The 14,967-nt window shown below is 41.3% G+C and overlaps 1 protein-coding gene across 1 annotated transcript in view; it reads right to left on the reverse strand.

Moving 5' to 3' along the window:
- Nucleotides 1–10,690, reverse strand: part of tmem170b (transmembrane protein 170B) — a 49,152-nt gene extending 38,462 nt beyond the window's left edge. Inside the window, exon 1 of the mRNA XM_069913390.1 lies at nucleotides 10,370–10,690. Coding sequence (XP_069769491.1) covers nucleotides 10,370–10,517 — 148 coding nt within the window. The 5' untranslated portion in view covers nucleotides 10,518–10,690. The remainder of the gene's footprint in view (nucleotides 1–10,369) is intronic.
- Nucleotides 10,691–14,967: the final 4,277 nt, after the last annotated feature.

Consider the following 14,967-nt stretch of genomic DNA (forward strand, 5'->3'; position numbering starts at 1 on the left):
ATTTATAAGAACACTAGATCGAGTGTACATTATCATATCTGGTACACACAAGGCTGCACCTTGTTCCCACTTTGAATACTCTGACTACATATCCATCCTGTTAACCCCAGCAAAATGACTGCTGGAGAAACAGACAGTCAGTTCATAGAGAGATCAGGACATGCCAGGAGTGGGGGGTGGGTTGGGAGAGGAGGGGCACAGCAGTACTAAGGAGAGCTTCCAGAGCACTCACTGGAGCAGTTTCAGGGAGGTGGCCATCGATGAATGCATAAGCTCAGTGTCTAGCTACATCAGCAAGTTCATTGAGGAGGTCACAGCGATCAAATGCCTCGGGCCGAATTCACTTGTGCAATTTGGAAGGCAAAGTGTGGGTACGCACAGAATCATTTGTGCAACATGGTTATACAAGATGCATGCGGCAAGGAACCAAAACGAGAACAGGTCACAAGATAATCTCGCGAGTCAATGACAACGACACCTCCATTCCAGACAGACTGTACATCTTGCACACACGACCCAATGTGAAGAACAGGCTGACAACAAAGAAAGCTCCATATCCCCTTGAAGAACAGGCTCCTTGCATAGCCATGGCCGGTGAGGAGAATCCTATCCAGGTTGAACCCACACAAGGCAGCAGGACCAGACAACATTTCCTGTTAGGTACTAAAGGACTATGCAGAACAACTGTTACAGATCCTTAAGGACATCTTCCACACATTATTGCAGCAGCCCATTGTCTCTACCAGTTTCAAAACAGCTACCATCATACCAGTACCAAAGAGAGCAACAGTAACAGGCCTCAACTAGAGCCATCCAGTGGGATTGACCTCCACCATTAAGCAATGCTTCAAGCATCTGGTGATGGAACATATTAAAGCACACCTCCCAAAGACAATGAAACCATTTCAATTCATCTTTAGAAGAAACCGTTCCACTGATGATACAATAGCCTTGTCCCTCCACTCCATCCTGAGCCATCTGGAGAACATCGCCTGATACACCATGCTGCTGTTCATTGATTTCAGCTCACCGTTAATACAATCATTCCCCAGAGGCTGGTGGAGAACCTGTCCCCGTTACGACTCTACACCCCTCTCTGTAGCTGGATTCCCTAACAGCAAGGCCCAGACTGTCCAGGTCAGTAGCAGAACATGGAGTACAGTTATGCTGAGTGCTGGCACACATCAGGGCTGTGTGCTCAGACCACTCCTGTTCATATTACTGACCCACGACTGCAATCCCAGATCCAGATTCAAGAGAGTCATTAAGTTTGCAGATAATATGAGGAATATTTGCTGATGTTTTATTATATTTGGTGGATCTGGGAATTTCTTTACCAGCAATTCAAGAATGTTTAGAAATTTATGTTCAATTATCTGGTTATAAAGTAAATTGGACCAAAAGTGAAATTTTAACAATTTGTAAAAATGATTATTCAATGTATAAAAGTATTACAAATTTGAAGTGGACCACACAAATTAAATATTTAGGAATTAATGTTAATACGGAATTTCAAGATTTATATTCAATTAATTATCTTCCTTTAATAAAAAGGATTAAATTAGATTTGATTAAGTGGAAGGATTTGCCTTTGGCTCTATTAGGGAGGATTAATACTATAAAAATGAATATTTTTCCCCCCCGAATACAATATTTGTTTCAATCAATTCCTTGTTTTTTTAAATAAAAGTTTTTTTTAAGGATTTATATAAAGCAATTAAGAGACTTTTTATGGAAGGGAAAATTTCTGAGGGTAGCGATGAGAAAGCTGATGTGGGATTTTCAATTTGGAGGTTTAAGATTAACAAATTTTCAACATTATTATGAAGCAGCTCAATTTAAATTTCTTAGTGCATTAATGAATATGGATGATCCGCCCAGTTGGGCATGAGTTTTTGTTTCGATGGAATAAAAATTTATTACGAACTTATGATGTCCCAATATTGAAGCATTTATTAAACTTATGGACAAGTAAACTTAATAAATTGGTGCTCAAAAATAAATGGTCTGGTCGATTGCCATTATATAATAATCAACTTGTTCCTTTTACAGTCTCCAATATTACTTTGAAACAGTGGGAAAGGAAGGGAATAAAAAATTTATCCGATTGTTTTTCTGAGGCATGTTTTTGTTCTTTTGATGAATTGCAAAGGAAATTCGGTATTAGTGGAAATTCTGTATTTGTGTATTATCAATTAAGATCTTTTGTAAAACAGATATGTGGTCGACATATGATTTTATTGCCTGATTCTAATTTTGAGGAATATGTACTTTCAATACCACAAAAGGGATATATATCTGATTTGTATTGTATTTTACAAGAAATTGGTAGTAAAAAAGATTGGGATAAGGATAAGTTGAAATGGGAAAAAGATTTAGGTTTTATAATAACTGAAGAAGCTTGGATGGAAATTTGTCAGAATAGTATCAGGAAATTGGTCAATGCTAGATTAGCGATGATTAATTACAATTTTATACATCAGTTATATTCATCACCGGAGAAACTAAAAAAGTTTGGTCTTAGTAAGTCGGATTTCTGTTTTCGTTGTGACCAGACGGCTAATACTTTTTGCATACTGTTTGGTTTTGTGATCGATTGCAACAGTTTTGGAAGGGTATTTAATCTATATTTAATAGTTTATATAATATTTGTCTTGTATTAGATCCTGGTATATTTTTATTAGGGAATATGCAATCATTAATTGATTTGGGCCTACAAGATTATCAGATTTCTTTTATCTATTTAGCTTTAGCTGTGGCCAAGAAATGTATAGCTCTTACTTGGAAAGATAGAAATATATTAACTTTAGATAGGTGGTATTTGGAGATGAAGTTCTGTTTGACTATGGAAAGGATATCTTTTTCAATTCAGGATAGAATGTCTTTTTATAGGTTGAAGTCGACTCCATTTGCTAAATATATGCATTTAAGTTTGATTTAAATATATGTTTAAGTGTGATATTTTAGTATTGACAATTTTTTGTTGTTGTTGTTAGTACTGTGCTAACCGCGCCACCTTAACACATTTAGCATCTTCTTAAAACTTTACAATACTGCTTCTCCTCCCAAGTCTAAACCATTAAGGAATATCAAATAATTTTAAAACTGAACAGGCAGCAAAAAAATATCATCCAAATGCAAAAGTTCCATGAACCATCACCAACTCATTTCCATGCTGGTTTAGGCCACCCTCAAATATATGGTTTACATCAGCTCAAAAATCACTGATACAGCAGTTTTCTCAATGTTCCTTTCAGAAGTCCTCTCACACAACATTTAGTATATAACCCAAGTGACATTACCTCAAACTTAATTAGCCTTTATCAAATCCATTTCTGCTCTCCTTGATAAACAATAAATTGTAAAGGCACAACATAATTTTGTCTCTTGGTGCAGATTGTTTTATGGTTGAACTAATAGAAATTAAAACAGTCAACATTCCAATTTCTTTCTGAATGTAATGTAATGGAATATTCATCAAATGCTCCTCTGTGTAGATGGCACCACACACTCCCTAAATCATGGGACAAAAATGCTTAATCAGTGTCCTGCACTACCATTAACCTTTCAGGAAAAAATTACAAAACATAATGGGGTACAATACCAGTTCTTAAAAAGTGCTGAGATTCCTTTAATGTATCTCTCTCTCGAATTACTCATTCACAACTTTGCTTCCATTTTCTATTCTGACTAGTTTTAGTCTATGAATGTGAGGTTCATTCACTAGACTCCATCATGACTGTACTGGTGTTCCTGTAACATGTACAAGGAAAAAAGTGAGCACCCAATAAACAGAAGGGCAATTAATCTTATTGTTCACCAAGCCCAACACTGCAGCAACTTTATCTTTCAGATTTAGGTCTAAATATAATATACTGATGGCTTTTCATGGTGGGGGGAGGGAAGGAAAGATTGGGGTAGGTTTGGATGACAAAAGGATGCAAATCCCTGCTGCATTTCATCAAAAACCTCCACAACTTGTATCATTATGGCATATTCAACTTGGCAAAAATGGACTCAGGAATACAACCATACTTTGAAAGCAAGGCACACAGAGATATTGGGGCTGGTACATCTCCTTGAGCAACGCAAGGTCATTTTAGAATTGCAAAAGGCTCAGATGAAATTTCAGATCTCCAGACACAGCAATCAATGAACAGTAATTACAAGAACTCAGAATTCGTAGGAGTACTATCTTAGATGGATGAGAGCTTGAAAAAGAGCATGACCACTGGGGACATGAGGGGGGAAATTTGAAGGCAAGACTGATCATTTTGAAAGGATGTCCAACCCCAAGGTTAGAAATCACAGGCCTGGCGGAGGAAGGGACCTTGTGCAAGTTGTCGGGGTCAGAAGGAATTCCTCACGACTGCAAGTTCACGGAGATAATGTGAGGGAAGTAGGCCATGAGCAGGATGAAATAGCCGAGACTACCAGTAGAAAGGAGCTAAAGCAGGACAGGGATCCATGGGCTGGAGGCAAGGGTGAAAGACACCAGTCTTTGTGAGAACACAAACATGTGGTCCAAACCAAATCTCAGAACAAAACGCAATATTCAAGGCAGCTGCCAGAAGAGAATGAAGTCAATGGTTAAGGAATGAAGATTCTGCTGGAAATATTATCATAATACGTCAGAGGAAATTTTGGCTCCCTTAGGACGGAATGTAAAGCAGGAAAATGGGCAGATCAGCCATGATCCTATCGAATGGCAGGGCAAATTTGAGTCCTGAGTGGCCTACTCCTACTCTTATGCATCCAAAATGAGGTGACCTACACATCGTTATGGAAATCGACACTGGATTTATCCCTGGTAGAGTCCAGAGGAAAAAGTGTGGGAGCAGTACATTGCACCCCAATTCCCTAACTATGCTCCAAGAGTGACGCATGGAACCACATACGTGTCCTATCCAACTGGACAAGGGTGAAAAGATTCTGGGAAAATTATGATATCTCAACAATAAAAGCTACAGGCACATTGCAAAGAGAAAAAGAAGAATAAACTGTTTTTAAAAAAAGTCAGTTTCCAATACAGGGGCATGGAAGAAAATGTGACCAGGAACATACAAATCCAAGGATCTTAATCAAAAACAAAGGAACTTCTACAATGAATTCATTTGATCTTATTTGTCATATTGTACCTAGTTCATTGAGAAGGGTTCTTCTTCAAGTAGACTGACAGATTATCTCCAACATTCATATAGACATTAAAGAGCACAATTTACAGAATGCAGAATTGCAATAAAAAAAAACAGATCGATTAATACCAAGGGCAGCATAATAGCACCGTTGTGGGGTTCACTCAGGACTCTACAGGCTGATTGGTAAACATTGTCACATTCACAAGTCTTTCCTCCCCACCCCTCGATTGAAGGAGGCAGAAGAGAGTGTGCCTGGGCTGTGATGGGTCCTTCAGTATGTTGGATGTCTTTCCCAGGCAGCAGGAGTTGGGGCAAAAGGTTCATTTAATATTATAAATATTTTTTTAAAATCCACCACCATAGCAATCTTCAAAAAGTATTAGTGTTAAACTATTAGTTACTAAGATTTAATTTATATTTCCTCCACTTCATAAATCAACCAGAGTTAATAGGTGCTCTTGATCGCTACAAACTGTCACTTGACTCACTAATGCCCCTTTCACACATTGACCCCAGTAAATTGGGCGTTCAGTGTCCTGAGATAGGAATGGGGGTTTCACACTAGACCACTCCTAACTGAGACATTGAACACTTTCACACTTGCAAGGGCTTATCCCCGGCATTTGGTCTATTCTACCTTGAATCGGAAGTGCCTGCAATGCATTTGCCCATTCTATACTTGCCTGATCTCAACGCCAGCATCTGCAGACACCAGGGATTGTATGAGGTGTCGAAGCCAGCAATCCCCGGCGTGAGATAACGCCACCTGATGTTGGCATTCAACAGATTTTGCTTTCGTACTTGCAACTTTAAATGCCAAATGGCGTTAGATTCCTGGGATCACTGGCAAATGTGAAAGGGGCTTATGAAACAAAGCTCAGATGATTAACAACCCCCCCCCCCAATCCAAGCAACTCGAAAGCACAATTTTGAAAAAAAGGAAAACACACTCATTTTAACGATTTACAAATCAAAAGCACCAAAACAGATCACATTAGTGTACTGCAATGCACAAAAGTGCTAGAGAAACTCCTGTCACACAGCATCTATGGCAGTCATTCTCAACTTTTTTTGGGCTACAGCCCCGTTAGGACACTGCTCAAAGTTTATGGTCCCCCTTCCCTGTGAAGCAGTCAAGTTCAGTTGGTTTCTTCCGTTCTTCTCTGCGACAACTACCCAAAAATAAAAAAATATTTCCATCTGTGGCCCTCCCCTTAAATGTGCTTATGGCCCCCTGGGGTGGGGGAGGTGGTATGTGGGTGTGCTTATACCTCTCCCTCTGAGAATGGCTGATCTATGGGAATTTCTATAGGTGCTGCAGGACCTCCAGCACTTGTGTGTATTGCTCTACAATCACTATGTCTGCACACTTCCCGGTTTAACTCCAGGTTAAAGTGCACTGTTTCTGGTCACCAAAGATACAACATGGACACAATAAAAGGCAAATGAGTGAAACAAGCATCAAGAATGCTCTTGCTTTTGATCCTCAGATCAAACAGGAAGTTAGCATTGGAACTGGTAGCAGCATTATTGTTCAAAGTACAATGGTGCAATGGCCCTTTCCAGGCATCAAATGGAGACGAACAAGGCCAACATTCATCAAATTAAACTCTACAAGGTATAGCCAGTGCTGTTACATGCAATGTTAATCTACTTTAAAATTCAGATTTCATAACACCATTCAAAATATCCACAGCCCCACAGATGAAGTTAATTGACCCTTTGTGAACTTGATGCCTGGAAGCCAGAGATTTTCTCGTGTAAGTAAACTAAATTCCTTGGAATTACACCCACTCATATCATGTGGGTTGCAAAAGGAGATTGCTTTTATAGTAATAACAATGAGTTTATTGTCCTATACCAGTGGTTCCCAAACTGCTCCCAAACTCACATTCCACCTTAAGCAACCCCTATACCACAAGTGCTCTGTGATTAGTAAGGGATTGCTTACGGTTGAAAAACCACTGCTCTAGACCCAATTGTTACTGAAATATTTTGCTTGAGAAAAGTTGTCATTGGCCTATTTCCTTTGGAGTTATGAAACCATGCACATAACGAGTCAATTAGGAATAATTTAAAAACTGGTTTTCAAACCTTTTTCTTTCCACTCATATACCACATTAAGCAATCCTTTACTAATCACAGAGCACTTATGGTATAGGGGTTGCTTAAGGTGGAATGGGAGTTTGGGGGCAGTTTGGAAACCATTGTCCTATACATTATACAATGAATGTATGCTGCTGTTAAACAGGTACTTTGTTTAAAAAAATGTATATTTAATTTGTTACGAGGCCAGAGGACCCCAAAACCCAGCAGCAATAGATATTCACGAAGACAAATGGTTACTTAAAGTTGTTTTTAATTATCTTTAAACATGAAAACAGGATCACACTTCATCTTATCACTATTAACTTAACTAACCTAACTTAACCCCCTTCTAATTCTAAGCACACGTGTATGTAATGTGTGTGTAAGTTTAATTCACAGTCCAATATCACTTCTCATTCCTCCAATTTCACTGGTTAGAAGGCAATTCTTATACTGTGCACAGAATTTAACATTTATAAAGTTCATCAGGCTTTGGTGCTCGTAAGGTAAATGGTTACTGCTCAGGAAGGTTCTTGTCAGTTTTCAGAGAGAGATATTTGTTATTCCAGGACATCCACAACTGATGTACCTCCATCAGCCACTCCACTGTCTTGCTAACGAAACTTGCCCCTTCCGGGTTCTCCAGATGATAACTCTGTGGTGACAGGCAGTCACCACAGAGTTCCTCTTTGTTTCTCTTATTCCAAGTGAAACATTAGACAGCCAGTTCTCTCCTCTTGCATGAGCCACAAGGGTTTTGACCAGGCTGTCTTCCAAATGGGCTTGCCAACTTGTCCTGTTCCAGTCTCAGCTACTTCTGCTGGCTGTAAATTTTAGACTCTCTGCTTACAAAACCACTTGACCCTCTCAGAACAGCAAGTTCTCTTCCATAGTGGCTCCGACATCTGTTGCCTTTTGCAAACAACAGTCCATTAGTGAAGTCTCTTGAACACTCTTCAAAGCTCTTGCAAAAGGTGTTGAGGCCCCCCCCGCCCCCGATATGTCTCACATTAGCAGAGCTCCAGTATTTCAAATAAGATCGGTTTTAAAGTGTTTGCATGTGACCTCCTCTAACAAACCTTTCCCAATTTATCTCCCAAAAACATATCTATATACTCTGTCTCAAACTGAATTAATTTCATGGCTAGCATAGCAGTTAGTGCAATACTATTGCAGAATCAGCAACCTTGGTTCAAATCTGGCACTGTCTTTAAGGAGTTTCTACGTTCTCCCAGTGACCTGTGTGGGCTTTCCGAGTGTTCTGGTTTCCTCTCACCCTTCAAAACAAAAGGCCTCCCAGATGCATCATCAATTAGTTTGAAAGACTGGAAGTTATATAGAAATTGATAGGCTTTTATTAACAACAGAATGGAGGCAGGTCCATGTTGGTCGACTGTCCTGGACTGAGGAGGAAGCAGTGGCACAGTCTCCTTTATTCAGGAGTCTGCAGGAGAAGCCACAGGCAGTCAACAAGATGCATGTCAAAGCAAACTATAACAAGTACTAACCCAGCCAAAACAGCCACCTTCAAAAATGGTAGATCAATTGGGCAGCAAGTGTTTCATTTTTGCTAGTAGGTCCTTCTACTGTGTTGAATCATTAATTGTTTTTTTTTAAATAAATGTTTCAAGTTATTCACAATAACAAAAATAAAACCAAAAATATAACAAATCATGCAAAAATTGTGCCCAGGCATGAAACTACAAAACACAGGAATGCATGGGCAGTTGTCAAGCCTCAACAACTTGCTTTGTAGTACAAGGCAGATGGGTAGGTTTTAGAGGTATAGGAGAAAGGACTCCACAGCTTAAGGCCCAGGCATAAGCAATGGTTTCACTTTTATGCAACACCCTCGAGTTCTGTGCTGACCAGTAACACCTGTCAACTTCCTACAAATGTTTTTGTCATGAAGCAGTTTTAAATAAAGCATTGCATCTGCTTGTAGTCAAGAAATGCACAGATTTACCCAAGAAAAATCCAGCAATTGCAACCAACCCATTAAAACCACAAGATATCTCTCTTTGGCTTGGCTTCACGGACGAAGATTTATGGAGGGGTCATGTCCACGTCAGCTGCAGGCTCATTTGTGGCTGACAAGTCCGATGCGGGACAGGCAGATATTCCTCACTTTTAAACTACCTGTTTTACAAAGCATTCAAATCATTTCAGGAGACCATTCAGCCCATCAAGTCTATTTCCACCTAATTTCCCTGCTATCTATTCTTTTTCTCCTACTTGCATGGGGCATCTAAAGTGGTACCGATCAACTGCCCACAGGGCATATTCCTCATTTTTTTTGATAGAACCTCAAATGCATTTGGAATCTCATTTCGCCACATACAAATAAAATGCATGAGATATACTTCCACATTATTCAAGGCATTACTAATCTCCATTTTACCTTTTCAACAGGATAATAAACTTGCTTAAAACACGGTTTACATAAATGTTTTTTAAAATCGTCATGCGCAGAAGGGTCCAACTCAAAACCACTGTACATACTACACAAATGATTGTCAAATAGCATTTGACAATGCAAGTGCACGACTGTCATTTAAACAAAGAACATTGCTACTGTCAGGAAGGCTGCTTGATGTATAATTCACGGTGCAGTTTCTTATTTCCTCGGCGAGTAATGCAATTAACTCTTCAATCGGCATCATTCTGAAAGGCATTCCCCTCCCTAAAAAAAAGTTTTCAAAAATACATGGTGTGAAACAGGAAAGTCTGCACTCCCTGCGCTTGTGGTTAAGAACAAAAATGCTGGAGGAACTCAGCAGGTCAAACATACACTTTCCCCTCTACCAACCGATTCTCTGTTAATTTCTCTCCCCCAACTGCAAGGCAAATTGTGCAATTTCTAAACCTAAAAGAGTCAATTTTATACTGGTTCCACCGGCATCCCTGGCCCTTGAGTCGATAATGCTGGTGTTTTAATGCGTCAGGTCTCGGTCCCTTCCACCTCGGCCATTGGCTCTGGTCGGAACTGTTACATCGAATGGCTACAATGTAGCCAGTTGCTCGGGTAGCGGGGAAGGAGACGCTGCAGCTCCAGTGGACTGGAGCCGAATGCGGAGCCCCGCATCGAGGGTTGGAAGAATGGATGGAGAGCCCCCGCTCCAGAGCAGAGCCGCCTCCCTCACCTGTGAAATGCTGGAGTGTACCGTGCGCCCACAGGCTCAGCACTTGCTGCACCGTCAAGTTGATGGAATAGTCGCTGGCTGCCATGGCTGAACGGCCCGCTCGTTGCTGCTGCTGCTGGGGACCGCTTTTGCTCGAGGTGGCCGGCATTGGGATACTGGGAATCGGGAAGGGGGGAACCGCTGCTGCTGCGGCGCCCGGCCAGGGCTGCGGGTCGTGCCAGGAGAGCGGAGGTGGCCGCGGACAGCGAAGACCACAGCTCGTTCACTCTCACCCACTGCAAAGTCACACCGCCACCAACATCACTCACTCTGCTGCACGCCTTTAAGAGAAGGCAGGCACATTTAAAGGGGATTGCTCTCAAAGGAAGACAAAAATATCTGACTGCCATAATTTTATTCTCTTAAAGGGGCTTTTCAGTCTAAATAGGAACAACTGCAGATGTTGGAGATCAGAAACAGAAAATGCTGGAAATACCTCGCGAGTCAGGCTGAATCCGCAGAGAGAGGAACAGTGAAAGCTTCACGTTTCATGGAACATTACAGCACAGATCCGCCAGCCCTTGATGCTGATCTATGACATGACTCAACAAACTTAGCCTTCTCTATCTCACACCCTTAACCCTCTTGCATCCATGTGCTTATCTAAGAGTCTTGTAAATATCCCGATTGCACCAGCCTCCACCACCTGCAATGCATTCCAGACGCCCACCACTCTCTGTGCAAAATAAACTTATTGCTGACATCTCCCCCAAACTTTCCTCCTCTCATCTTAAACAGATGTTCTCTGGCATTTGCTACTGTCGCCCTGGGATTATAATATTAGCTGTCAACCCTCTCATGATCTTAAGTCACCTCTCACCTTTGCTGATGTTGTTTATAATGGCTAATGATGTCTTTTCAGAATCAGAATTTATTGTCATGAACATGACATGAAATCCGTTGTTTTGCAGCAGCGTCAGGGTGAAAATAGTGCTATAAAATTACATTTAAAAATAAATAGATTCGTGCAAAAAGAAGAGAAAGTGTGGTAGAGTCTGTGGTTTAGTATCCATTCAGAAATCTGATGGCAGAGTTGAAGAAACTAGGTGTTCGTCTTTAGGCTCCTGTTCCTCCTTCCCAATGGTAGCAATGTGAAGTCCTTGATGATAGAGGCTGCTTTCTTAAGACACCTCCTCTTGTAGATGTCCTCAATGGAGTGGAGGCAGATGCCCGCGATGGCGCCGGCCCAGTTTACAACATTATGGAGTTTTTTTTTCTTGCCCTCTTCATTGGCTTCTCCATAGCAGGCGGTGAGACAACCAGCCAGAATGCTCTCCATGGTACACCTGTAGAAGTTGTTGAGAGTCTTTGGTGACATACCAAACCTCCTCAAACTCCTCATGAAACTAATCCAAAAGAGTTCTACAAATATGTTAATGGTAAGAGGAAAGCTAGAGACAAAATTGGTCCCTTAGAAAATCAGAGCGGAAAACTGTGTGTGGAGCCTAGAGAAATGGGGGAGATATTGAACAGTTTCTTTTCTTCGGTATTCACTAAGGAGAAGGATATTGGGAGATGTGAGATAAAAAAAGCAAATTGGGTAAATATGGGGAATATAGAGATTACAAAAGGTGTGGTTTTAAGGCTTTTGAAGAATATAAAGGTGGATAAGTCTCCGGGACCAGACGGGATCTTCCCCAGGACATTGAGAGAAGTGAAAGAGGAAATAGCAGAGGCTCTGGCGGTAATTTTTCAAATGTCATTAGATATGGGGATAGTGCCGGAGGATTGGCGCATTGCGCATGTGGTTCCGTTATTTAAAAAGGGTTCAAGGAGGAAGCCTGGCAACTATCGGCCTGTAAGTTTGACGTCTGTGGTAGGTAAATTAACGGAGAAAATTCTTAGAGATAGTACTTATAAACATCTGGATAGACAGGGTGTGATCAGGAGCACTCAACATGGATTTGTGGGAGGAAGGTCATGTTTGACCAATCTGATTGAATTTTTTGAAGAAGTGACTAGGAATGTGGATGAGGGTAGCGCAGTGGATGTTGTCTATATGGACTTCAGTAAGGCCTTCGATAAGGTACCACATGGAAGGTTAGTTAGGAAGGTGCAGTCTTTAGGTATAAATTTTAAGATAGTCAAATGGATTGAACATTGGCTGAAAGGGAAAGGCCAGAGAGTGGTAGTGGATAATTGTCTGTCAGGTTGGAGGCCGGTGACCAGTGGTGTGCCTCAAGGATCTGTATTGGGCCCATTGTTGTTCGTTATATACATTAATGATCTAGATGATGGGGTGGTGAATTGGATTAGTAAATATGCAGACGATACTAAGATAGGTGGAATAGTGGATAATGAAGAAGGTTTTCAAGGATTGCAGAGGGATTTGGGCTGCTTAGAAAAGTGGGCTGAAAAATGGCAGATGGAATTTAATGCTGATAAGTGTGAGGTGCTTCATTTTGGTAAGAAGAATCAGAATAGGACATACGTGGTACATGGGAGAGCATTGAGGAATACAGAAGAGCAGAAAGATTTAGGAGTAACTGTACATCGTTCCCTGAAGGTAGAAACGCACGTGAATAGGGTGGTGAAGAAGGCTTTTAGTATGCTGGCCTTTATCAATCATTGCATGGAATATAGGAGTTGGGAGGTGATGTTGAGATTGTATAAGACGTTGGTGCGGCCTAATTTGGAGTTCTGTGTGCAGTTCTGGTCGCCTAATTATAGGAAGGATATAAACAGAGTGGAGAGAGTGCAGAGAAGGTTTACCAGAATGTTACCTGGGTTTAAGCATCTAGAGTATAGGGAGAGATTGGACAGATTAGGTCTTTATTCTTTGGAGCGTAGAACGTTGAGAGGGGATTTGATAGAAGTATTTAAGATTATGAAAGGGATAGACAGAGTGGATGTGGATAGACTATTTCCGTTAAGAGGAGGAAAGATTAAAACAAGAGGACATGAGTTAAGAATTAAGGGGCAGAGGTTTAGAGGTAACATGAGGGGGAACTTCTTTACTCAGAGAGTGGTAGCCGTGTGGAATGAGCTTCCGGGAGAAATAGTGGCGGCGGAGTCAATTGTATTATTTAAGAAAAGGTTGGACAGGTGTATGGATGAGAAGAAGATGGAGGGTTATGGGCATTGTGCGGGGAGGTGGGACTAGAAAGGGGTGTTTGGTTCGGTGCGGACTAGAAGGGCCTAATGGCCTGTTTCCGTGCTGTAATTGTTATGTTATATATGTTATGTTATAGCTGCTACTGAGCATTCTTCTTGATTGTATCGACATGGAGGCACCAGGACCGATCCTCAGAGATGTTGACATCCAGGAACATGAAGCTCCTTTCCACTGCTGTCCCCTCAATGAGGACTGGTTCGTGACCTCCTGATTTCTCCTTCCTGAAGTCCACAATCAGCTCCTTGGTTTTGCTAACGCTGAGTGTAAGGTTGTTGTTGTGACACCACTCAACCAGCTGATCTATCTCACTCCTGTACACTTCCTAAGTGCTGTCTGTGCTTCTGCCAACAAGCATGGTGTCATCAGCAAATTTGTAGATGGCATTTGAATTATGCAGAGCCATACAGTCATGGGTGTATAATGAGTAGAGTAGTGGGCTAAGCACATATCCTTGAGGTGTGTCTGTGTTCATTGTTAATGAGGAAGAGACATTGTTTCCAATTCATGCTGACTGGTAGTAAGCAAGTCAAGGATCCAGTTGCAGAGAGAGGCCCAGGTTTTGAATCTTGCTGACCAGTACTAGGGGTACTAGAGTCAGTGAGATTGCATCATTTGTGGAGTGATTGTGGTGGTAGGTGGGTCCACATGGCCATGAGTTCTACAGCTAATAAAGTATAATTGTTATACTGTTACTTGGGTATGAGTTACCTCTGGCCATGACCAACCTCTCAAAGCATTTCATCACAGTAGATGTGAGTGCAACTTAATGATAGTCAATGAGGCAGCTCATTCTGCTCTTCTTGGGACTGGGATGATCGATGCCCTTTTGAAGCAAGTGGGAATCTCTGACTGCAGCAATGAGAGATTGAAAATGTTGGTGAACACCAGGGCCACCAGGAGGGACCTGCTGGGTTCTAATTGTAAAATTGTTTTCCTAGCTCATGTACTTCTTGTATTTGTTCCCATATATAGTTGGCCAAATAAGTAATATTTTCAGAGACATCAGGGATACCTCCTGTCCCACTACTGCACATGTGCCATCCTTCTCAGCAAGCTGGAGATCTAAAGCCATTCTCTCCAATTTTATCGGTGGCATTGGCCAGACTTTCCAAGGCACTAGTCATCTCAATTAATTCCCACACCCACAGTTCTGAAAGTTTAGTTATTATGGCATCTGTAAGATCTAAGATCTCTCTAGCTGAATGGCAGGGCCCACATAGGCATTCTCTGATCACTGTGGGGTGGTAATTGAGTGCATACCCAAGAGTGAGAATCATTCATTGGTTTTACATACATCAAGGACATTTGCAAGTACATATTATCATGCCATTCCTGCTTGGACTTGTGCGAAGGGTCCCCCCCCACCCCCATTCCTGATCATGACCAACAATCCCAAGCCAAAACCCCACAGTCCGATTAATTCATTAAATGTCCATGGTATCCT

The sequence above is a fragment of the Narcine bancroftii genome, chromosome 1 (assembly GCF_036971445.1).
Source record: "Narcine bancroftii isolate sNarBan1 chromosome 1, sNarBan1.hap1, whole genome shotgun sequence".
Classification (NCBI taxonomy): Eukaryota; Metazoa; Chordata; class Chondrichthyes; order Torpediniformes; family Narcinidae; genus Narcine; species Narcine bancroftii.